General features: G+C 40.0%; 1 protein-coding gene across 8 annotated transcripts in view; it reads right to left on the bottom strand.

The window, feature by feature from the left end:
• Cep295 (centrosomal protein 295) overlaps positions 1-25,491 on the bottom strand; it is a 40,581-nt gene that overhangs the window by 11,130 nt on the left and 3,960 nt on the right. For 7 of the 8 annotated variants that reach the window (XM_075966772.1, XM_075966776.1, XM_075966773.1 and 4 more), the window contains exons 4-15: positions 24,083-24,207; positions 22,340-22,433; positions 19,299-19,394; positions 17,240-17,380; positions 13,754-13,937; positions 13,444-13,551; positions 10,749-10,979; positions 5,570-5,662; positions 4,771-4,874; positions 4,287-4,427; positions 4,008-4,105; positions 410-3,764 (exon numbers count right to left, since the gene is read on the bottom strand). In XM_075966772.1, coding sequence (XP_075822887.1) covers positions 410-3,764; positions 4,008-4,105; positions 4,287-4,427; positions 4,771-4,874; positions 5,570-5,662; positions 10,749-10,979; positions 13,444-13,551; positions 13,754-13,937; positions 17,240-17,380; positions 19,299-19,394; positions 22,340-22,433; positions 24,083-24,207 — 4,770 coding nt within the window. Of the gene's footprint in view, positions 1-409; positions 3,765-4,007; positions 4,106-4,286; positions 4,428-4,770; positions 4,875-5,569; positions 5,663-10,748; positions 10,980-13,443; positions 13,552-13,753; positions 13,938-17,239; positions 17,381-19,298; positions 19,395-22,339; positions 22,434-24,082; positions 24,208-25,491 lie in introns of those variants that run through there. The other variant, XM_075966779.1, reaches the window with a different exon arrangement.

Raw genomic sequence — 25,491 nt, 5'->3', positions numbered from 1 at the left:
TGTCTGAGTGACCACACCAGTCTTCCTAACTAAAATGTAAGCAGTAGGTCTGCCTCTATCAGCCTCCAACTATGCCAGCTATACCATATGCTACTTAGGGAATTTGATTCACATACAAATGTCAATAAAATCATTACAGAACAGGATCTATTACATTATAAAAGACATCTGTTAACTAGTCCATTTTACAATTTTTATCTGTGGTAAGTTAAGAATCTACTGCAACAAAACTCAGAAATAAAAATGGATATTCTTTAATGATAACTATTTAAAATGACCCTATGAAGTAGATAAATTTTTGTTTTAATTTCCATACTCCCAATAACCAAAGAAAATATAGTTTAGGATTAAAATGGAATCAGGTTTAAACATCTCTGTGTAATGCTCAAGTTTTAAATTCAAACCATACCTGACTGATATTCAAGAACTCTTTCAAAGTCTCTTTGTGTTTTTCAATTTGCTGTTTCAAGGCTGTCTGTCTCTGCATAAGTAACTCCTCTTGGGCTTTTTGTCTAGAGTGCAGAGCTTCTCTTTGTAGATGCAGCTGCTTCTGAAGAGTCATGTTGTCTTGCTGAGTTAAGACAGGCTGGGAGTAACTCAAAAGTCTGTTCTGCATTCTTGGGGTCACAGCCTCCCTACAAGGAGCTACAAGTTCCTTTTTAGGTAAATACGCCTCACAAATGCTTTCAGATTTAGCTTCTGCAAAAGGTAATGGAATGAATGGGTGCTCTATTTCCTTGGAGAGAAACAAAGCAGGGACGGCATGCTCAGGAGAGCCACTTGTATCCTGGCTGTTTAGTTTGTGTAAAAGCAGGTCTTTATGAGACACCATTTCTAAGTCCAACTGCATGGTCAGGTTATCCTGCTGAGGTAGCTCACCATGGAAGCTGGGCATTTCAGGGTCATCACTTTTGGTTGGGAAAGACTGTAGGGTCCCTTCAGAGTTGGCAACGGATAGTGGTATCTGTTCTGAAAACGAAGAGGAGCTAATCTGTTTACAAGATACCCTTTGCTCCAATGTATTTAACCTCCGCAAAAGCAGTTCCTCTTGTATCTCCTGGTCAGATCTAATGGCTTTCCTTTGTACATCTAACCGCTGTTGATATGCCTTCAAGTCACCATGATGAGGATGGATAAAATGTTCTATCTCTGCAAATTTACATGGTTTGGGAAACATCAACTCTTCTTGGGCTTTCTCCATAGAATGAAAGGAATTCGTTTGTGCCTGGAGGTGTTCTGGGTATGTGGTCACATTACTCTGCTGAGGTAAAGCAGTATGTGATAAACCCAATGCCCTGCCAGGCAAAGCCAGCATCTCAGAAGAGCTAGAAGATACTCCATCTTCACTGGTGCTTGAGCAAAGTTCTTGTGTTCTTTCCGAGTCAGAAAGAGGGAATGAAGCAAGTGAATGCTGAGGTATCAGGGGAGATGGACCAACCTGCTCTGGGAACACTCTTTCCTTCCACTCTCTTAGTATTTCTTCATGAGCTTCTTGTCTACATTGGATGATGGCTTCCCTCTGTGCAGCTAACTGTTCTTGAAGGGCCTTCAAGCTGTCTTGTTGAGGCTGGATAAGTTGGGATATCTTCCGAAGTCTATCCTGCAATTCTGGTACCTGAAGATGGCTTGATGTTACTTTACTGTCACTCTGTGATGTACCAGAGTCAGCAGAAGGCAAGGACACACATGACGATGGTCCTAATGAGGGCATGAAGGAAGAAAGACCTGTCTGTTGAGATGAACTTTCTCGAGTTTGACGACTAAACTGAAAACTCTCTTTTTCTATGAATTCCCATTTGTGGTTTTCCTCCAAATTCTTTTGCATAGGAAATGTATGTTGTGAAAATCTAACCAGTCTTTCCTGAAATCCTGGAATCTTAAGGCTTAAGGGCTCTGTACTGTCACTCTTGACTGATATAAACTCCTGGGATCTTTCCCATTCAGCTCCCTGGGATAAAGAAGACAGGGTGCCAGTTTGTTGACAATGAAGTCCTTTTTCTAATTCATTTTCTTTGCGTGCATATTCCTGAGTTTCTTTTCTAGCACCAAGTATAACCCTCTGAATGTGTAATTGTTCCTGGAGTGTTGTAAAATGTTCTTGTCTGTGTTGTGGAAGGCCATGAGTCTCCTCCTCAAGTGCTGGGGTGATCAAATGACTAGCGGGAACTACATTCTCCTTCTCAGATGAATATAGTTCCTGGGACCTCTTAGGCCCAACTTCTGAAACTGCATGAGAAGCATCTGAATGCTGAGTAACCACTGAGGAGAGTGACTTTACTGGTCCAGACACAGTGTCTCCCAAACTTCTTTCTCTATGTAAAAGCAGTTCTTCTTGCACTTCATCTCTAGCCTGAATTGCATCCCTCTGTGTAGCTAGCCGTTCTTGAAGCAACTTTAAACTACTGTGGATAGATGGGATCTGCTGTATAAAACTTGAAGACCCATCCTGAGATCTTGAGATTTCAGACTGGCTTGGGAGAAGCCCTTTCTTATTTGTAGGAAAAGTCTGTTCCTGGATTTTTCTAGGCTGCCTATCAGTCAACGTTAGTGAACTAAATGGCTTCTGAGTCATGTGATGTGGCCCAAAGGGCCTGGTCTGCTCAGAATGTACAATTTCATCCAGTTTACTCTGTTTATGTGCCAGCAAAACTTCCTGGGCTTCCCGCCTAGCCTGAAGGTTATCCTTCTGAACACTGATCTGTTCTTGGAGAAATTCCAAATTAGTTTGCTGTGAGGAGACAGGCTGTGAAAAACCCCAGAGCCTGTCCATGATGCCTGAGGAAACAGTGGCCTCACTTTCTGCTGAAGATGCCTGAATTTTCCCTGATTCAGCTGAGGCAGATGGCAGTGAAGTAAATAAATCTCCAGATGATGATGGGAGGAATACTGGGAGACCAGCCTGCTTTTCCAGTTCTTTCTGTGTGCAATAAGCAAGCTTTTCCTGAGCCTCTTGTCTTGCTTGAAGACTTTCCTTCTGTAGTTCTAACTGTTCTTGGGGAAACTTTAAGTTACTATGCTGGGCTTTGATTGTGCCTGAGGATGACAAAGGCTGATCATGCATTTGACTGATTACAGACTGGTTTACAGAAACTGTACTTTTGCTTATGGTTGTAAAGGGTTCTTGAACTTTTCCAGATTCATGTTTAACTGGGAGACTAGTAAAAGAACGTTCAGGTACCAGTGGGAGAAATGAAGATGGCTCAGTTGGCTTAGAACATATAGTTTCATTATCCTCTGATGATATACGTTGGGAATCTAAAGTTTGGCAAGTTGTCGCCCTCAGTGGTTTAGAAACTTCTCCAGTATCCAGTAACATTTGTGGCCTATTGTAAGACAAAGTTCTTGAAAGTGCATGAGAATCTTTAGGGACAAATTTATAGTCTCTCTGATGTGCTTCTGACTGAGAGAATTGCAGCAGGTGTTCCTGTGACCCGATAGATTGCTTGGCTAACATCTCTGATGCACCTGTTTCTCCTTGCCTCTGTGGAAAATGACCTTGTCTTATTGCCTGAATATGACTTTGATCTAATGTGGGGATCTGTGAGGACTGCACAGGTTGACATTTGTCAGGACTCAGCTTCAGTCTCTGGCATGGAACCCAGTGATCTGCTGCAGCAGCAGACTTTTGGGATTTCTGTGTTGGTCCTGATATAACAGAATCAGGTATCAGTGATATGGGTGACTTGGATGGGTATCTTTCCTTTAATATAGTTTGGTATTCAAGTAATCGTTTCCTAGCAGTTTCAACAGACTGCTTGTGTAACCTATCAAAAACAAATATAAAAACAAATATTACTAATTTGTATTTTTTTTAAAAAAAACCTCACATTCTCAAATATTTACACATTAAACCTTGTAAGTAGCAATCTAAAAATGGTCATATTTACCACAGAAAAATACATTCCCACTGCCCTTGAAAAAAACACTATAGCAATTTCTAATAAAATTCCAACTAGATTCTTATATAAAACAAATAATAAATCCCAAAGATGTAGCACAGTTCATACCTGTTTTGTTGTAAGAGCTGATGTTGATAGTTACGGATCATCTGCCTGTGACAGTCTTCATCAGAAATCACAGCATGTGACACTGGAGCAGAGCAAACCTAAAAATGAAGAAATCAAGTACTTCAATGTTTTCTACAATGACAGGTAAGTCCAAAAAGCTCAGCACACACCTTCCTAGTAAACCTGGTCACATCTACATGGTACAGCACACATACTGATGAAAACATTATAAAGTAGGCAGAACCTAAACATCATGACTGCTATTTTCTGGCCTCCTACCTCAGGCTGTTGAATTTTCTTTCTATTTTCTTCTTCTTCCAGTTGAGCCCGGAAACAGTCGGTTTCTAACCTTAACTTCTGTTGCTCAATTTGTTCAAGTAATTCCAACTGCTTCTGCTTCTGCTCTTCTATTTCCATTATCTAGATAATAAGAACACTATTGTTCTAACAAGAGACTCTCAAGAGAAACGGTCACATACATTGCATTAAGAATAAATACATGTCATCACCAAAAGGACCTCTTATCCATAAAGTAAGTAGTCTTAAATCTTCCATTGGCATTGCCAAGGGAATTATGGGAGAACCAAGAGAAAGGGAAAAGAAGCATAAGGCAGACACCTAGGGGGCAAATGAGTGTAAACAGAAACCAAATGCATCCTATTAGCCAAATGTTTATGTCAGATTAAAAAGACAGTATCAAAGAATCAGAGATTAAAAAGAATTGCATAGGTTAAACAAAACTGTAATTCCAGGGCTTGCTTACCTGTTTGTGCCTTGCTGACATTCGAATTTTGGCTGCTTCTTCCTGAGGATGAAGTAGTACTGAACACTGAGTCACGGTTGTGGCAGGTAGAAATGCAGCAAGTGCTAGAACCACCAAACAGAAACTACCTTCAATAATCCCTAAGATGAATCCACTGTAGTGCCCTTCTAGAATCACCAAACAGAAACTACCTTCAATAATCCCTAAGATGAATCCACTGTAGTGCCCTTCTAGAATCACCAAACAGAAACTACCTTCAATAATCCCTAAGATGACTCCACTGTAGTGCCCTTCTAGAATCACCAAACAGAAACTACCTTCAATAATCCCTAAGATGACTCCACTGTAGTGCCCTTCTAGAATCACCAAACAGAAACTACCTTCAATAATCCCTAAGATGACTCCACTGTAGTGCCCTTCTAGAATCACCAAACAGAAACTACCTTCAATAATCCCTAAGATGACTCCACTGTAGTGCCCTTCTAGAATCACCAAACAGAAACTACCTTCAATAATCCCTAAGATGACTCCACTGTAGTGCCCTTCTAGAATCACCAAACAGAAACTACCTTCAATAATCCCTAAATATGACTCCACTGTAGTGCCCTTCTAGAACCACCAAACAGAAACTACCTTCAATAATCCCTAAAGATGACTCCACTGTAGTACCCTTCTAGAATCACCAAACAGAAACTACCTTCAATAATCCCTAAAGATGACTCCACTGTAGTACCCTTCTTTACTAAGAAAAAGATGTGAGAAACCAAGCTAGCTTAATTTGAGGATATGACAGAAATACCTTTTTCCTTTCCAGTATCTGCTTGGCAGAAAAATGGCTTGTCTTCACTACTCAGTGGTCCAGATTCAATTGTCAGCCTATCACTGTCCATGACTGTAACAGATACCACTGTTAGTATGATGATGTTAAGCTTAAAGGGAACAAAATAACAGAAACCTGCATTTAGATCAGATCAACCGTTCTATATTGGTCCATAGGAAGTGGACCCTCAGTGAAGGCTCAGTCATTTTTTGGTAGTTATATACATTGACCTCCCAACCTAAGCCAAACATTACAAGAAAAATCAAAGACTAAACAGGTGCTAAAGAAATGTCAATGTTCCTTTCCTAGGATAACTATGATGTAAATTCTATCATACTAGGGTAGCCAGCTGTTCTGCACAGAGTGCTCACCCACCATCTACCAAGGCACAGTAGGTGACAAGTGATACTGTGCTGACTGACACAAAACCTCACGGAGGTTTGAAGGCTGAAAGATGGGGCAGAAATATCATACAGCCTTCTCATAAAAATGCGGAGTTAAAACAGGAACTGTGTAAAGAAAACAGGCTATATCATAAAACATCATAAAGACATTAGACTAGTGGGGCAGGTGTGATTTCCCTGAGAAAATGGTCTCTAAGCAGTCACTGAAAAGTAAGGAAGGAGGTCATGTGAGAGGACGAACAGACTTAGCCACACACCAACACGTATGAAGGCCCTGTGAAGGGAAACAAAGGGAAACAGAACAACCCCCCCCCCCCACACACACACACTCTTTGGGTCACTCAAGACACCGAAAGACCCACAGACAAGAGGCATGGTCAGCTGGAAGGGAAGAATGACTACTCATGTGACGGCATTTTCTTTCTTTCTAAGTCTTATTGATTCATCATGTACAGTGTTATGTTGGCACGTATGCCCGCACGTCAGAAGAGAGCACCAGATCTCATAACAGATGGTTGTGAGTTACCACGTGGTTGATGGAAATTGAACTCATGACCTCTGGAAAAGCAGGCAGTGCTTTTAACTGCTGAGCTCTCTCTCCAGGCCCCGTGGTGGCATTTTCAAAATCTCACTACAGATTCAACAGCAGAATTCCTTTTACTGGGAGTCCAGCACTGTGCTCTCTACTTGTCTGGCCTCCTACAGTTTTATAGCTGGAATCCCTCAGGTGGTCATAAGTAAGCTCCCTTCTCCCAGAATTCTTCCTCTAAAAGAAACTTCTATTCTCATGGTTTTAAATATCTGACTTATCAAATCTTGCTTTAAGCTATCAAACTAATTCAACAAAACTGAGCACTTTTTACCCACAAGGCCTCTGAGGACAGAGCAATGAATAAAATCTTTAAGCTCCTCTCTCACAAATGGGTTAGCTGTGACGGAAATAAACAAGAAAAGTAAGTCTATTGCTTATTGGTAAGAAATATGAAGAGAAAGCAGGGTAAAAGAGATTATAAAGAGATGGGAGCATTACTGGGAAGGCAGAGGGTGGTATTTTATATAAAGTGAGCAGAGAAAGTCTCACCGAGAAAGCAACAGGTGAGTAGACTCAGGCAGAAGGGAGACAGACATGGTAACATCTACAGAATGCTGGCCTAACATCAACAGTACAAAGAGTCTACAGTGCAGTGATAGCAAGAGATGTGGAAGGAAGAAAGGCACAGAGTATGTGTGTGAAGCTTTGTCAAACAGTCTGATTCTCACTGTAGGGCTTGATGCAGAAGAAAATGAGCTGATCTGGGTTTTCACAGTCACTTGATGAAGAGATTTTAGTGGAAGCTGCAAAAGCTGCAGACAAAACAAGCTGCATGACAAGAATCTACACCAGAAAACAAATGCAGCTGAAAGGAGGATTGGTGGAGAGAAATGGCTGGACTATGGATATACTTTAAGTGTGGGACTAGCTGAAACTGCTGATGGTTTGGATGTAGGTAGTAAAATAAGAAAACCAGAATGATATAAACTTTATTCTCCAGCAAACAAGTTAACATATTACCAGGTAGTGAATGTGGGAGACTTGTGGGGAGCCGAGGAGACAAAAAGCAGCTGTATAGGTTGGGAGTTATCTAGAATCTAATTTGGGGCAAATATACGACGATAACAAATCTGAAAGTGAAGGGATCTAACAATGAGTGGAATCCAAGGAGGCTGATGCCATTATGTTGCATCCGGGCGACAAGAGCAGGGTCCAGCCTGGCTTATTCCTCCGTGCGTGGAGAGAAGTGTGAGGATAAGAAATAGACTAGAGACAACTGATAGAGTCAGGAGGGCATCTAGTAAATACTGAGATTCAACCCGTGTTTATTTCTCATAAGCTTCATACACCCCAGTCCAAAGAAGATGGGGAAGGCAAGAGGCTTCTTTACTAGGATACAAAGAACAAACAAAGTAATCACCTCCTCAATATCCAAAACATCAGGTAATCTCACCCTAGGTCAAACCTCCTGTCATATAACCTTGAAGGAGTAGAATAGGTCTGAACTCTCTGACCTTTAGTCAAGGGCTCCCACAGGCTGACTTGGGAAACACACACTTTAAAAGATATGAGTAAATACATAACATTGTACAGTATGAATCTGTTCTGAATGAAGGAAAACAGATTTGAGGAATGGGCTCTGGGGGCAATGACCAAAGGATGCAGCAAAAGAAAACACAAAGGAGAAAAACAAGAAATAAGTGTTTAGAATGCCTAGTAAAGGCTGTAGGCCAGGGGTTCTTGTGTGCAGTATAAAATCCTACAATCATTCCACTCAAAAGTGCGGTAGCAAAACATCTCCATACACATACCTATGTTCAAAAAAAAAAACCCCTAAAATATAAACCTCTAAGAAATACAACTGAAATCAGATTACATCTCCACAATTCTCATTTGCTCATATATATAATTCAAGATCTTTTAGTATGATCCTAGTAACTTCTAAAAATATATTTAATGAAGAGTCCAAGAAAAAGAATATAGAAATGTAGGTTCCAGAAATAAGAATGTAGAAATAAAGAAATATAAAGTTGTAAGCAGACTGTCAGCAGCTTAAGGATTAACTATTAATAGTGGGTTACTTTGCTTTACAACCCATAGCTCTGTCTGCAAACTGAGGGTCAGCTTTTAGACAGCCCCTGGACACTCATGACCAGCAACTGATGTGAGCTAACTTTTAAATGATGAGATGTATCTTGGTTGTGCACTGTCCCATACCCTTCCCTGCTATGCAAAATTGGTAGTATCAGGGGAGTGTAAAGCTTTGGTAAACACCATCAGAAAGTGACAGAAAGAAAAAATGGGCTAAATACAAACACTAGTTTAACTGAAAAATCCTGCTAATGGAAAGTGTAAAAAAAAAGCAATTTGTATCTGAGTTTTACCTTGAGATTATAAAAATGCTTTTGTTCATGCCTAATGCTTGCTTCTTGCTATACAAAGGGGAGTTTGGAAACAGCCCATTGCCACAGCCATATAAGCCCATTTCTGGCTGTGGTCACAGCTAGCTGATAAGCTTTTGTGCCCCATGGAGATATATTTTTCTTTTCTTTTTCCTGGAATAAAATTTGCTTTTTGCTTAATAGACTTTGGCGGGTTGTCTCCTATCTTTGCATGACTCCCATGGCCCCAATATTTAAGATCCACTTTCCCATTCTTTAGAGTTAAATAAGGAAAAAATCTCTGGTAGGAATGTAAAGAAATATACACTCAAAAAACACTAACACATGCCTGTCTTTTAATTAAAAGTTTTCTAAAAATTCTTACTATAAACAGATGATGTGGGGAGGCTGGAGACAGTCAGCTGCTTAAGAGTGCCTTCCACTCTTATAGAGGACCTGGGTTGGTTCCCAACACCCATACAATTGCTCACAACCAACTGCAACTCCAGTTCCAGGGAATTTTTTGTTTGTTTGTTTTGTTTTTTGTTTTTCGAGACAGGCAGGGTTTCTCTGTAGCTTTGGTGCCCGTCCTGGAACTAGCTCTTGTAGACCAGGCCGGCCTCGAACTCCCAGAGATCCGCCTGCCTCTGCCTCCCAAGTGCTGGGATTAAAGGCGTGCGCTACCACTGCCCGGCTCCAGGGGATTTTGTTTTTTGGTAGACAATCATTTTAACTTTTATTTATTTTTTTATTGAGCTACACATTTTTTTCCCAATCTCGTTCCTTCCCAAGGAAACTTCTGAAGCCTTCTGACTTACTTCCACATGCACAAGGTGCACATAATCAGGTGTGTGCATGCACACATGCACTGAATAAAAAAAGATGTGAGTGATGCACACCAGGCATATTGCATACCATATATATCACACACGCGCGCACGCGCGCGCACACACACACACACACACACACACACGAGAGTACATAGAGAACAAAGATGTGGGCACAGACTTCAGTAGCAATACAGAAACAACAAGAAAGCAATAGCCTAAACATTACAAGTAACTAACTGATGTGGTTCAATGACTTCCAGGAGTTCGCACAGTAAGCTAAGTGGTTCAGGAGAGCCACTAAGGTTCTCAGCATTCTTCTGTGGTCTTTTAAGTAGCAGGATTGTTTCTTAACTTTAAATTTTTTAATTTTATGTGTATGGACGTTTTGCCTGCTGTATGCCTGCGTACCATTTACCTGCCTAGTACCCTCCCTTAGAGACCAGAAGAGAGGGTCTGACCCCTAGTACTGGAGCTACCATGTGCATGCTGGAAATTGAACCTAAGTCTTCTGGAATAGCAAAGTGCTTTAACCATTGAGCACCCCTCCAGCCCATTTCTTTTACTTTCTTCTTTTCTCTTTTTCTTTCTTTGTAATTTATTTTTATTTTATGTGCACTAGTGTTTTGCCTACATGTATGTCTGTGTGAGGGTGTCAGATCCCCTAGAACTGGAGTTATAGACAGTTGTGAGCTGTCACATGGGTGCTGGGAATTGAACCCAGGTTCTCTGGAAGAGGAGCCAGTGCTCTTAACTTCCGAGCCATCTCTCTAGCCCCACAGCCTGTCTCTTAACTTCTGACCTCTATTCTTTGTTTTCTCATGCATGAGACAACCACCATGTTCACTGCCACCCCTAATCCCACCAGTGATATAGGCTTGAAACCAGGGCTTTCAATCTCTGCTATGGTGCTAAACCCCAAACTCAGGTGTGAGCATTTTTTTTTTTTTTAACAATCTAAAGAGGGTTAGATGAGTCTGTGTGCCATCAGACAGACTACTGGAGAAAAAGCACCTTGCTCCTGCTCGGAGGACAGCGTTCTTTCCTCGAGGGTAACGGCTCCGGATTCCATGGGTTCCATGGTCGGTGCTTTACCCTCAGTCTCATTGATGCTTGTGGTCAGTTCACTGTCATCCTCAGACACGGATTTAATTGTCCACAGAGATTTTTGGTTTCGAATCTTATTTAACAATCTTTTAAAAAGAATTCTTGAGGGAATCTGCTGGGTCTTCATTGCAAAAGGTACTAAAAAAAAATAAAGTTTAAATTATTACATTTAGGCAAATTATTCTATCTTTAAGCTCAATCACTGTCATAATTACTTAAAGCAAAAGCACAACTTTATTTTCAGCATTTAAAGGTTAATGTATTCAACAATGCTAACTAACTTGTCTTAGTTTAACAATGAAGTATATTTTTTTTCAGTTTAAATTCAAATTTAGACCATTTTCCAACAACATAATACACATACACTAATTTCAAGCTTAACTCTGAGGAGGATATTCACTCTGCTTGCTAGGTGATGACAGACCGCATAACTCCTAATTAGCTTAGGAGTAAGGCGAATGCCTGAGTCATGTCTGTGCTAGGGAATAGTCCAAAGAGTTCTTAGCAGGCTACAGAGGAAAACAACTTTACAGTCTTGAAGTAAGGCACCTCCTTTCAAATCATTCTTCCTAATACGTGGTGCAAATTTTTCTGTGGTTGTAAGTAAACCCTTTCACTCATCCAAAATCTGAAACAAGGTATTTCTGCAAGCATCCTTCCCCACAGATAGCACAAGCTAACTAAGAACAAAACTAAAAATTCTCTATGGGGAACCAAACTGCGCTTTAGTTTAGTCAAAGAAAACATTAATAATACCAAACAATGATGTGGGAAGTACTTTTGTATATGTGTTGCTTTCGTTGGCTAATGAATAAAGAAATGGCTTTGAGCCTATAGTAGGGCAGAACAGATCTAGGCAGGGAAAACTAAACTGAATGCTGGGAGAAAGAAGATGGAGTCAAGGAGAAACCATGTAGCCCTGCCAGAGACAGACACTGGACGGAACCTTGCCGGTGGCGATACACAGATTAATAGAAATGGGTTAAATTAAGATGTAAGAGCTAGCCAATAAGAAGCTAGAGCTAAGAAGCCAAACAGTAATTTAATTAATACAGTTTCTGTGTGGTTATTTTGGAGGTGAGCAGCCAGGAACAAACAAGTGGCCTCCTACAACAAAAGAGGTTGAAAACTGGCAAAGTAGTACATTATAATACAAATTTTAAAAAATTCTGACAGAATTAGAAATGTAACAAACAGCTCAGCACACTGCAGCAAATGTCACAGAAGTGCCTATCTTGCGCACTGTCTTCAGCACAGACATGGCTGTGTCCTTCCCAGTCAATAAACACAAAAGGTGACTCCACTGCACTCTACCTCACAACTACACACAGGTTTATCCTGCTCCTTAGCGCTTCATAAACACAGAGCCATGTACTGAGGTCAAACCATTACTCTGCGACCTTCCCATTTTAAGGCAGATTAATTCTCTCCATCTATCCATCCTCCTCCCTCCCTCCAACCTTTCCTCTCTTCCTTCCTTTTTTCCCTCCTTCCATCCACCCATCTTTTGTGTGTGTACACACATGCTAGAGAAACACTCTACCACTGAGCTACATTGCCAATTTTTATTTGTAATTATTTTTCAGTAAGGATTTAGTTTTAAATAGTAATGGAAATTCCTAGCCCTTTGTTGTCTTCAAGAGACAAAGTATTGTTATATTGCCAAGACTAGTCCCAAACCCCTGGTTGTCCTCTTGGCTCAGCCTCCTGAACAGCTGAAACTACAGCTGTGCCACAACACCCAGCTTAAGACTGACTGAGCAACATTATGCCAGACTGTAACTAGGTTCAGCATACGGGACAACTGATGAGAAAGTTCAACGTTGAAGCCAGACGTGATAGATAGGAGATCAACGTCTGCACAACTCATCATGCTATATGAAGTACCAGGTGTGATGGATAGGAGATCAACGTCTGTACAACTCATCATGCTATATGAAGTACCAGGTGTGAGGGATAGGAGATCAACATCTGTACAACTCATCATGCTATATGAAGTACCAGGTGTGATGGATAGGAGATCAACATCTGTACAACTCATCATGCTATATGAAGTACCAGGTGTGATGGATAGGAGATCAACATCTGTACAACTCATCATGCTATATGAAGTACCAGGTGTGAGGGATAGGAGATCAACGTCTGTACAACTCATCATGCTATATGAAGTACCAGGTGTGAGGGATAGGAGATCAACGTCTGTACAACTCATCATGCTATATGAAGTACCCAGCAGTAGTGGAACACAATAGGATTTCTAATAATCTGGTCAAGTCTAAAAATTGCTGATCCTTCAAATAAATCCAGAACTAAAGATCTAACTCACACAACCTAAGGATCTCCAGATGGTATCATGTGTAAATGGCTCTCTCCACCAAGTAGGGAACTGATCCCTGATGGCAGAAATACGCAGAAACTCCTTACCACTGCTTCCATTAGTGTCATTATCGGTGCTTAAATCGGACAGATTTTCCTAACCCTTAGCTAATGATTAAAATCCCTTACTGTGAGTTTTAACATTCAGCTTAGGGGCTTTATGACCTATTCCACTAGAATATATTATTATAGTGGCTGACTGGCACTTGAGGGTTCTCGTTTTCACCTCGATTTTCTCGTTCCATTGAAAGGTCCAGTTCTTCATCCTGGAGCTGATCAGACATGTCAGGCAAAGGCTCTGGTGTAAGATGCAAAATCAGGTTTCCTTTCACCTCTGAATAAAGAAACAAAGAAACATGTTTTCCTTCTAATATGATGGGGCAAAGTTTGGGGAAAAAGGAATTTAACTACAACAATCCTAAGTCTAAAGCATGAAGGCCCTTTCCACACAACAACTCATTTCAAAATAAACACTGCTTATTACTACAAATATTATTTCCCACCAAAACATGTAAAAGCACTGCTGAAAGCCTTACTCCTGTCTGCATTATACATGTCCTCAAAGGCGCACTCCAGCTCTCGCTGCCAGTCTTCTTTCACCTCACTGCGTCTGTACGGCAGTTCAACCAGTTGTGGGGGCATCTGTGCCACTGTCTGTCTCCTACGTGCCAGGTCCTCTTTTTGCAGCTGTTTGAGTTCTTCCATTAGTCTCTCTTGGTTCTTCAAGAATAAACAGATTAATGACAGCAGAGTCAAACTTAGATGGTTACATTAACTGGCGAGGGCAAAGTATGAAGATAAGGCCTAAAATTCCCCTCCTCTCCCATTTGTTCTCACATATGACATACTACTCCAGTTTACCTGCTGGATAACATACTGAGAATATTAGGGGAAAATATCAACCCTAGGCTGTAATGGGACAAAGCAGGTAGCACTGAAGGGTGATGCTGCCTAGACCTTAAAGTCTGAAAAGTGTCTGCCACTACCATTCTCAGGGCAAAGCAAAACCATTTCGTCTCTTTCTAACTAACAGGGCTACTGCAACGAGCTGTCGTTCAGCTCTCTCTGTACTTCTCAAGTCCTAAGTGACTGAGATTTAATGATGATGCTTCCCGTCACTCCAAACTCTGATTTCCACGATTTAAGGGGATTTGTGTATCACTTTATGTATAGAGTACTACTAACATAAAAGTTAAATGAAGTTAGCTAATTTAATTTTGATGGTAGAAGGCAAAGAAGGGCGATCAGAGAAACCTCCTCAGTTTCTGGGTAAGCACTTAGTCACACAGAAGAGGATAAAGTAGTAGAAGAAAAATTAAGGGCAGCACATAGGTATGGGCTATGAAGGCAACCAGAGAAGAACATAGATAGTGTTTATATGGCTAAAGCACAGAGGGCAAGGGGATTACAACCGAAAAATACAAAACCAGAGGGGGACAGAACCCAAATGCCAATTATAATAGACCCAGCAGGGAGAGGATATGGGGTAAAAGAAACACTTCTGCATTGCTGGTGGGAGTGCAAGCTGGTACAGCCCCTTTGGATATCAGTACGTTGATTTCTCAAAAAATTAGGAAGCAACCATCCTCAAGACCCAGCAATACCACTTTTGGGTATATAGCCAAAGGATGCTCAATTGTGCCACAAGGACATAATTCTCAACTATGTTCATAGCAGCATTGTTTGTCATAGCCAGAACCTGGAAACAACCTAAATATCCCTCAACCAAAGAATAGATAAGGAAAATGTGATACATTTATACAATGGAGTACTACACAGCAGAAAAAAATGACAGCTTGAATTTTGCAGGAAAATGGATGGAGGTAGAAAACATTATTTTGAGTAAGGTAACCCAAACACAAAAAGACAATTATCACATGTACTCACTCATAGGTGGTTTTTAAACACAAAGCAAAGAAAACCAGCCTACAAATCACAATCCCAGAGAACTTAGACAACAATGAGGACCCTAAGAGAGATATTCATAGATCTAATCTACGTGGGTAATAGAAAAAGATGAGATCTCCTTAGTAAATCGGGAGCATGGGGACCTTGGGAGATGATTAAAGGGGAGAGGAGAGGCAGGGAGGGGAGCAGAAAAAATTTAGAGTTAAATAAAAAATCAATAAAATTAACAAACAAAAACAATATACCCAGCAGTAAGTACATTCCTGGACCAAAATGTCTTAGGAAAAGATTCAGACAGGGTAATAGAATCTATTAACACAGTTTTGGGTGACTTTTCCTGTGTGAGAAACACTAGTCTAGAATAAAGAGGAGAGCCCCAAACAGCTGTTTTCTAATGATAGCACACGTGTCACTTGTTACACAGTAAATGCATTTCTCTGGCTCACCTGAGCATGGTGTAGCACTCCATTAGTATTTTTCCTAATAAGAGGGAATGTTTAAACTCCATGTGTGTTCCTATGAGCTTCAGGCAGGCCTCAGGAAACAGATGATGAAAGTGAGCTAAGGCAAGCTTAGGACAGTCAAATAACACAGAGGTAAGTTCAGGCAAGCTGTGCAAGCTCACTTCTGTGGCCAATCAACACTGCTGCTTTTATGGAAGAATGTGTTCAACTTATAGCTGTTTCTCACAGTTTCTGTTGTTCTTTCTTTTTTTTAAAAGATTTATTTATTTATTATGTACACAGTGTTCAGCCTCCATGTATGCCTGCAGGCCAGAAAAGGGCGCCAGATCTCATTACAGATGGTTGTGAGCCACCATGTAGTTGCTGGGAATTGAACTCAGGACCTTAGGAAGAGCAGTCAGTGCTCTTAACCTCTGAGCCATCTCTCCAGCCCCTGTTATTTCTTATAGATTTATTTCTTTGATGAATAAATTTAGACAGTTAACTAAGTCATAAGTCACTTCCAACTTATGAAAACTAAAATTTTGAGGGAGGTCATAATCTCACCCCCACAATCCAAGTAGACTTCCTTAGGATAAGCATCTAACGTCCAGTGACATACTTAAAAGCCTTCTCCTAAGGTGATGAGTGTTTAAAGTACACGAATGTGGTCAAACTCAGAGGCAGAGAGAAACATGCAGAAGATGAATCACAATTACACTGTATTTCAAGAATAAGTAAGGACATGAGTCTACCTTTGAATTGACATTCAAAGTGGCCAGAGTAAGTCTTTTGCTCAGAAAATACTTAACGAATCAATTATGCAAATTTATAAACACAAATGCAATAAAAAATTACTACATCAAAAAACTGACTAATTTTCTCAGGCTCTTTTTGGATTGACTAAATGTAAAAAGAAAATGTGTCAGTAAACATGTATATATGTATAAAACAAAGACATATTATGAGAACAGCTGTATTTAACCTGAGCTTAAAAGAGGGCGGAAAAGCTGGGCAGTGGTGGCGCACGCCTGTAATCCCAGCAGAGGTAGGTGGATCTCTGTGAGTTCGAGGCCAGCCTGGTCTACAAAGGGAGTTCCAGGACAGTCTCCAAAGCTACAGAGAAACCCTGTCTCAAAAAACAAACAAACAAACAAACAAAAAAAAAGAGGATGGAAAAGGATTTTGGAAAATTATAATGAAATCATACAAATCAGAGACTTTCTGTGATGGCTAATGTTGTTAACATGACAGAATCTAGATCTTGGGGCATGCCTGTGGGGGATTATCTTGATTGCACTGAGGTGGGCGGAGAGACCTGCCCAGTGTGGATGGCATCATTCCCTGGCTGGGTGCTGGACTGGGTGAGAAGGAAGCCGAGCGGCTAGAGGTACTCACGCTCTGTTCCTGGCTGTGCTGTAATGTGACAGCTACCTCAACTCCTGCTTCCTTGACCTGCCCTTCGTGATGGGCTGTACCTTGCACCGTGAGGTAAAGTAAACCTGTCCTTCCTTAAGTTGTTTTTCTCAGGGTATTTTATCCCAGCAAGAGAAACGACAGTAAGAAACACTGTATTCACACTCTAGGACAGACTCCCTCACTATTAGTTCTCCAATGCCACCAACCAGTCTACCAGCAGCAGCCAGCTCCCAGAGAGATGGCACGTCTTACTTGGGCCAAGTGGACCTTCTTCATGGCACGCGATCCCCGCATCTGTGCCCTTGCAAACTGCTCCACTCTCTGCTGTGCTGCCTGTCTCCATAGTCCTTCCAGTCGTCTAGCTTCTTCTTCAGCAGCCAAATGAGCATCTGGCTAACAGTCAATCAACACAAATTTAGATCTTTTGTGTGTGTGTTTGTAACAAAGAAATAGCTTTAAGAACAATGACACTAATAGAACTTTTTCTACTTATATAAAATTTAATAGTAAAAGTGTTTAGTATCTGCAATTATCATAGCATTCGGCTATAAAATAATCAAATTATTAGTATAACGTCTTAAATACATTCAAAGATAAGTACTCCATGGTTTTTAAGAAATTCCTTTAGGGTTGGAGAGATGGCTCAGTGGTTAAAAGCATTGGCTTCTCTCCCAGAGGTTCTGAGTTCAGTTCCCAGCACCATCTATTACTGTAGTCCCATGGGATCCAATACCCTCTTCTGGTACACAAATATACATGCAAACAAAACACCCAAATACATAAAGTACATAAATATATAAATCTTAAAAAAAAAGACAGACGTTCCTCTAAATGGCAATGCTTATTCAGCTAAGAAAGCCAGAATAATGACTTAAATATAACCCTGATTTCCTAGAACTCATGCAGAAACAGTGACTAGGCCAGTGAGATATCTTGTTATTCTTTATTATTTGAATATCTACTTTCAAATATATACAGCACTTTATTTAACCTTTATTTTAATTATGTATATGAGCATGTGTGAATGCAGGTGCCCTGGGAGTCCAGAAGAGGGGGTCTGATTTTCTGGAGCTGGAGTTAAAGCTGGTTAGAAGTCCAAGTGGGTGTAGGTCCTCTACAAGCACAGTAAACACTTAACTACTGAGCTATCTCTTCAACACATAGGCAGCATTTTGAATGTAACCAGAAGTGAAAAAGCTTGTTCTTTATCTGATCAAATTATATCAACAAATTGGAACAATAATGACAACAAAAGTTATTAACTAGGAATACCAGTATATGTCTTTAATCCCAGCATAGAGGCTGAGGCTGAGGCAGGTAGATCTCTGTGAGTTCCAGGTCAGCCAGGGCTATATGGTGAGACTTTCTCTCAAAAAGAAACAAGACAGGCCGGGTGGTGGTGGTGCACACCTTTAATCCCAGCACTCAGGAGGTAGAGGCAGGCGGATCTCTGTGAGTTTGAGGCCAGCCTGGTCTAAAGAGCGAGTTCTAGGACAGCTAGGGCTGTTATACAAGAACTCTCACCCCCAAAAAAAGAAAGACAAAAAAAAATTGCAAAATTACTGTTACAGAGTAATAGCAATTATAAAAAGGAAGTATCAGTTGCTCACTCTTAATACTGGCAGAGACTTTTAAGTCATAATATCTATAAAGATAAAGGAATGGGAAGACAGATGTTCTGGAGCTCAACTACCAGTACCCAGATGACAGCTCACAATATCTGTAATTCCAGTCATAGGGGATCAGATGACCCTCTTCTGGCTTCTGCAGGTATCTGGCATTTGATATGGCACACAGACACACATGCAAAGTAAAACATTCACAAATATTATTTAAAAAATCCCGTTTTTAAGCTTTGTGTGCATGTTTATACATAAAGACAGACTCTAACCCATATGATGTTAACTATTTTGTCTTCTGGTGGTGAGATCATTGATATTTCTCTGAGTTCACCTTCTATATAAAGTTCTATTTCTGCAAAGAGTCTACTCATGATCAAAAGTTTTAAAACCTCCTTTATGTTATAATAAAACCTATTTTGTACAATGCATGATAAGAATATATTTACTATTTTAAAAGACAGTCACATATAGCTATGTATCTCTTCCATTCATAGGAGAAAACAATATATCTGACATGAAAAGTCAAAACACATTTACAAGGCTTTTTGCTCTTTTAACCTAGAACAGTTAGTAGGATTGTTCAAATTTTGAGAAATGGCCATACTACACTAGACAAAGACTCAAGATAAACCTCAACTGATGAACACAGAGAGACCCAGTGAACTATGAACACACAGTAAGTCAATCACCTGCTTTGTGCCAATCTGTCTGCTCACAAAAGTTGAAATGTGATGGTAGGTGGAACTATTGGTCTTCAAGGAAGGAATTCTGTTCACTTCAATGTTCTGGAAAATAGCATATAAAATAAGAGATTAGGTAAAGAGCACACATTTTCTTTTCTTTTCTTTTTTTTAAGCCATCTCCATTAAGGGAGCACACATTTTCAATAAACCTAGATCTAATGCAAAAGGCAAATTTGTTTTTATTTTTGAAATAATATTTTGCAGTGTAGCCTGGCTGGCCTGGAATTTATGGCAATCGTCTGCCCTAACCTCCAGAGTGTTAGGATTACAGACATGCACGGCCACAAAGCTGTGTATTAATCCATGCTATGGATTGTTCTAAAATTTGTTCAAATTTAATCCTCACTAGGCGATGTTAGGAGGGAACAGGGTAGAAATTTCTGGAGTTATTAGGGAAGCTCTTCTAGTGAACAGATTAACGCCTTCAAGTGATTAATACATGTCATGGTTATCTGTTCCTAAAGTAAGTCTTCTACAAAACCGGTTTACCTAGATCTCCTAGTTTGTGGCTTTGATGCTTTCCACCAACTTATGACTGCCAGTCAGAAGACCACACCAGATGCAGCCCATCAGTCTTCTCTATACCTTGCCTAATGCACTGTATTACTAGAAACAGGAAATGCACTAAAACAAGACCAATGCTAAAATCTGCTTAATAATGAAATAAATCTTTTCACCCAGAGTTAAATTACTTCAAGGTTTTTTTTTTCCTTAAAAAAAAAAAACCCAGGGTTTTCCTGTAGTTTTGGAGCCTATCCTGGAACTAGCTCTTATAGACCAGGCTGGCCTCGAACTCACAGATCTGCTTATCTCTGCCTCCTGAGTGCTGGGATTGAAGGCATGTGCCACTACCGCCAGGCAAATCACTTCAAGTTTTAATAAAAATATTAGATTTTTAAGTATTTCATCAACCTTCTAGATATGTATATTATAGTCAATGTTTTTATTTCAGTTCAGAAGTTCACTCTAACTTCTAAGTTATTTAAAGAGACAGTTATTTTTGCTACAGTAGCTCCTCTACTGTGCCCTTTACTGGGGACTGTACCCAGGGAGGTGCTCTTCCACTGAGCTCCATCTCCAGAACTGAGAGCACTTTCAAATCTCCTGAATAAAAATACTCCACAACTTAGACCTTTAAACAAAGTCCTATTCTTTCCTTTCATATCACCAACTCACAACCAGCTCAAGACGTATTCTAAGATACTCTTCTTCCCCAAAGACCTGGGTAGCCTGAATAAAGAGCCTACTGTAAAACCAAACAAGAATACAATTGATGTAGGTGGGTCTTCTGTCTATGTGTTACTTTCATTGATCAAATAAAGACACTGCCTTGGCCTTTGATAGGACAGCAGCTTAGATAGGCGGAGTAGACAGAACAGAATGTTGGGAGAAAGAAGCAGAGTCAGGCAGACGCCATGATTCCCCTTCCCGAGATGGATGCTGGCTAGACTCATGCCGGTAAGCCACGACCTCGTGGTGATACACAGATTATTAGATATGGGTTAGTCAAGATGTGAGAGTTAGCCAATAAAAGGTTAGAACTAATGGGCCAGGCAGTGTTTAAATGAATATGATTTCCGTGTAATTATTTCGGGTGTAAACTAGCCAGGGAGCCACAGGAACACAGCCTGCTGCTCCTGTTACTACATACAATCACCCAGATCTTATTTATAAGAGCTATATATCTACAAACAACAACAACACACAAGAAAGACACACAAATGAAGTGGGACTGAGTATGATCACAAGGAGTCAGAGTCATTCGCTGGGCTACAGAACACCTGAGAACCATGGATACAGAGAAAGCTTAAAGAGCCTTCTCTTCAATAATGAGGATATAAACTTCAGAATGATTAAAAAAAAAGAATAATGATAAAAGCTGTGTGCAGAATAATGAAACAGTATCTCCAGAATGATACTCACGAAAATGAAAGATACTACCCCTACACCAAAGAAAATATTTACAAATTTACTACCCTGGAACTAATTATTCTACCTATCCTGCACTCTGAAAAAGCATTCTAAGAAACTAAAGTTATTTTGGCTTATGAATATTGGAAATTGTAATAAAAAGCTATCAAAAGGCATGATAGGTTAAAATATTGCCTGCCTTTCTAATATCTTGCATGGCCCTGGGAGAGTGGCTGAAATAGGACACTTTCATGGCAGGCAGCCCTGTGAGAATAAGGAAGACCCCAGAGCCTGACACTCATGCTGATCACACATACACAAATACAAGATAGACGTACTCATTCCAGTATTAAGTTTCCAAACTTTTTTAAAAAGCCTTTAACTTTTCACATAAAGTAACTGTCATTTTGATAGTTATCCGCATAGTAACTCCAATCACTAATGCTAATCAGCACTAAAACGCTAATATAAATAAGAGAACTGATTTTTTCCTATTCTCTCTCTCTCCTTTTTTTGTAAGAAATCTTACTGTTTTGCTCACTAGGCACCTCCGGCCTCAGCTTCACCAGTGCTGAGAATATAGGTACGAGCAACCATGTCCATTCTAGTACTCATTTAATTGAACTGTTTCAAACATGTAAACAAAATTGAGCCTGATCATAAAGCATACACAATACTCTATAAACTCTGCATGACCTTATGATTGTAAACAAAATTTTAAATGTATCTGAGCTCTACTTCTTTATTAGACTATGAACCAAATCCAGAATGTGAGCTGTCTATAAGACAAATAATGTAACTCTTTTTTTTTGACAAATAAAGCTATTAAAAAAAAAAGGCAGAATGTAAAAACCCAAATCACTATGCTTAACAAACATAAAACTCCCACTGGGGAAAATTCAACACACAGTGGGCATTAGGTAACCAAGAAAAATGTCAGTACTATTACTTTTTAAAGTTCTTAAAAACATATATTAATTTATAGGTAAAACAATATCTAGAATTTTAAAATACTCCATAAATACTCCTATATCATGCAACTAAAACTTGTTTAAACAAAGCTCTAGGCAACTCACCTCAAAAGGGGCTGGGACAGGAGGCGGCAGCCTGGCCACTTTAGCCGATCTCTCTTTTTCCACAAGCAATGCTTCCTTTCGAGCTTTTATATGCCTTAAAAGACAAGAGGTGCCACCAATCAGTCTCTCAGGTAATACCTGCTGTCACCAAGAGGAACAGAAGTGCATTGACTTGATATCAGTGCACAGAGTTAAAAACATAAAAGCCAGAAACTCATTTTTAGTTGAATCCACACTCAATTTGCTGTTTGACCAAACATATATGTAAGAACATGTTTACCAACTACAAGAGGCTTAAATAAGGATTGGAGTTTCAACTGAATAATCATAGACAGCAGTGGTTCTCAACCTTCCAAACGCTTCAACCCCTTCATACAACTGCTCATATTGTGGTGACCCCCAACCACAAAATTATTTTGTTGTCACTTCATAATGGTAGTTTTGCTACCATTATGAATCATAACCTAAATATCCGAGAGGCAGACGGTCTTAGGTGACCTGTGGAAAGGGCCGTCTGACCCCACTACAGGTTGAGAACCATTATTTTAGTTTTTTACAGTAAGAGCAGAACTAGAGGGGGCTGGAGAGATGGCTCAGAGGTTAAGAGCACTGGCTGCTCTTCCAGAGGTCCCGAGTTCAATTCCCAGCAACCATGTGGTGGTCCACAATGATCTATAATGAGATCTAGTGCCCTCTTCTGGCATGCAGGGATACACACATGCAGAATACTATATGCATAATAAATAAATAAACCTAAAAAAAAATACCAAGCAGAACTAGAAATGTTAAAGATAGATCATGTGTAAAATGATCAGCTGACCAGTGCAGACCAGTAACAGCATGCAAAAATTAGTAACAACTGAGGTTTTCCAGTCTACAACATCCTGTGCTTGTGTGTTTTGAGACAGAATCTCACTATTCTGTCTCAAAATATTCTGTCCCTGGCTATCCTAAAACTAGATGTGTAGACCAGGATGGCCTTGAACTTATAAAAAACTGCCCGCCTTTGCCTCCCAAGTGCTGGAACTAAAGGTGTGTACCACCATGTCCTGCCCAAAGATCTCTTTAATGCTCTTTTTTTTGTAAAAAAAAAAAAAATGTTTATTTATTTATTATGTATACAATATTCTGTCTGTCTGTATGCCTGCAGGCCCGAAGAGGGCACCAGACCTCATTACAGATGGTTGTGAGCCACCATGTGGTTGCTGGGAATTGAACTCAGGACCTTTGGAAGAGCAGGCAATGCTCTTAACCTCTGAGTCATCTCTCCAGCCCTCTTTAATGCTCTTAATCACATAGATTTTTTTTTTTTTTTTTTTGGTTTTTTGAGACAGGGTTTCTCTGTGGTTTTGGAGCCTGTCCTGGAACTAGCTCTGTAGACCAGGCTGGTCTCGAACTCACAGAGATCCGCCTGCCTCTGCCTCCCGAGTGCTGGGATTAAAGGCGTGTGCCACCATCGCCCGGCTCACATAGATTTTTTAAAACTTCCTTTTTACATCAGAAACAGTTTTTTGGTTGATATTAAGTATGAAATGTCCATACATTTCTTCAGAAACTTAGCCGCTGCCACTGAACTCAGAATGTTGGCTCAGCTAGGAAAACTACCCCAGTGCTTAGTGAGAGCAGTGCAGAGTACTGCGTCTACAAAACCTTTCACTTAGCATGTCCTCACAGCCTGCTACACACCCTCTATTTCTAGACACACCGGTTTCAGCTGAAAATTGGGAAACGTTATCTTGTTACCTGGTTTTCTGTTTCATCAACATTTCTTTTTGATTTTTCTGCACTTTAAGAGCTTCTTTATGCCTCAGTTCAGCTTTTCTTTTTCTTTCTGCTGCCTGCTGAGCCAGAGCGTTTAAGTCAGGTTCCTAGAAGTACACATTAGTTAAAAAGCCATGTTAAACAAGATAAACAGAAATGTGTCTATTTGAGATCAACATAGAAGTTACCTGCCTTTCTTTATGCCAGAAGGCATTAGATCTCATTGCGGATGATGTGAGCCACCATGCGGTTGCTGGAAATTGAACTCAGAACCTCTTGGAAGAGCAGCCAGAGAGCTTAACCGCTGAGCCACCTCTCCAGCCCAGAAGTCATCTTTCAATTCTGTCATCCCTTCCCATAAGCACACCATACGTTCCAAAGCACAGGAATAGTACTACTACCACCACACCATAGCAGTAATCATTTAGCTTAGCATAAAAACATAAAATATCAAGCTACTTTGGACAAGGATTAAATTAACCACTAAAATATTTTATTTAAACTAAAACATTCAACTTATAGTAATACAAGAGGTTCTCTGGTCTACAAAAATCATATGGGTGTCCTTCAAATGAGTTAGGCTTGAGAAAAAAATAAACACAAAGACAATATTGACCTGAAAAAAGCATGAATAAATAAATAAACAGATAAGTAAATAAACAAAATAACATTAGAACTTAGAGCTACTGGTAAAAAACACACAGAAACCAAGAAGCCACATCACTTCAAGGTATTTCTTTTCCTTAGTAATTAAAGATTTGTCTTTTTTGGAGCCAGCCTGTTTATTGTGTCACTGACTCTGGAATGACAAACTAGCATTTCTTTCCTTCATCTCTCCCTCCCTCCCTTTTTTATTTAGTTCTGTTATGGAGCCTTGACTGACCTGTAACTTATGATGTTGACCAAGCTGCCTCTGAACTTAAGGAAGTCCTCCTGTCTCTTTTTTTATTTTCTAGCCATAAATCACAATAAGCAACAAATGAACTCAAGGCCCCGTTGAAACACTTAGCTTTACTTGCCTTTATGAAAGCCACCAAAGAAACACAAGTGCATACGTATTCACTAATATGTATTTAGAGGTGGTAGGAATGAATCTGAATTGAGTCCCTGAATCTACTCAAGTTGCTTGAGACAGACAATTTCTGATGGCATAGGTTACTGTCTTTATATAGGCAAGAACCAGAAGAAATAATGCTAACTTGAACACCAGAGGAAGAAAGGTGTACTTGGCAGATTTACAAGGAAACAAATAATACCATTATTCTCACAGTAGAGTAAACTGATTTAGAAAATAAAGGTCAGCTTGCCTCTCCCAGTTCTATACATTAAAGCACGCTTATCATGTATTTAGTCTAAGCATCCTGCATCGCGCAGTGATGAGACGAGCTCAC

This window comes from Microtus pennsylvanicus, chromosome 3, assembly GCF_037038515.1.
Source record: "Microtus pennsylvanicus isolate mMicPen1 chromosome 3, mMicPen1.hap1, whole genome shotgun sequence".
Taxonomy (NCBI): Eukaryota; Metazoa; Chordata; class Mammalia; order Rodentia; family Cricetidae; genus Microtus; species Microtus pennsylvanicus.
The sequence above is the reverse complement of the archived record's forward strand: the minus strand, read 5'-3'. Positions and strand labels throughout refer to the sequence as shown.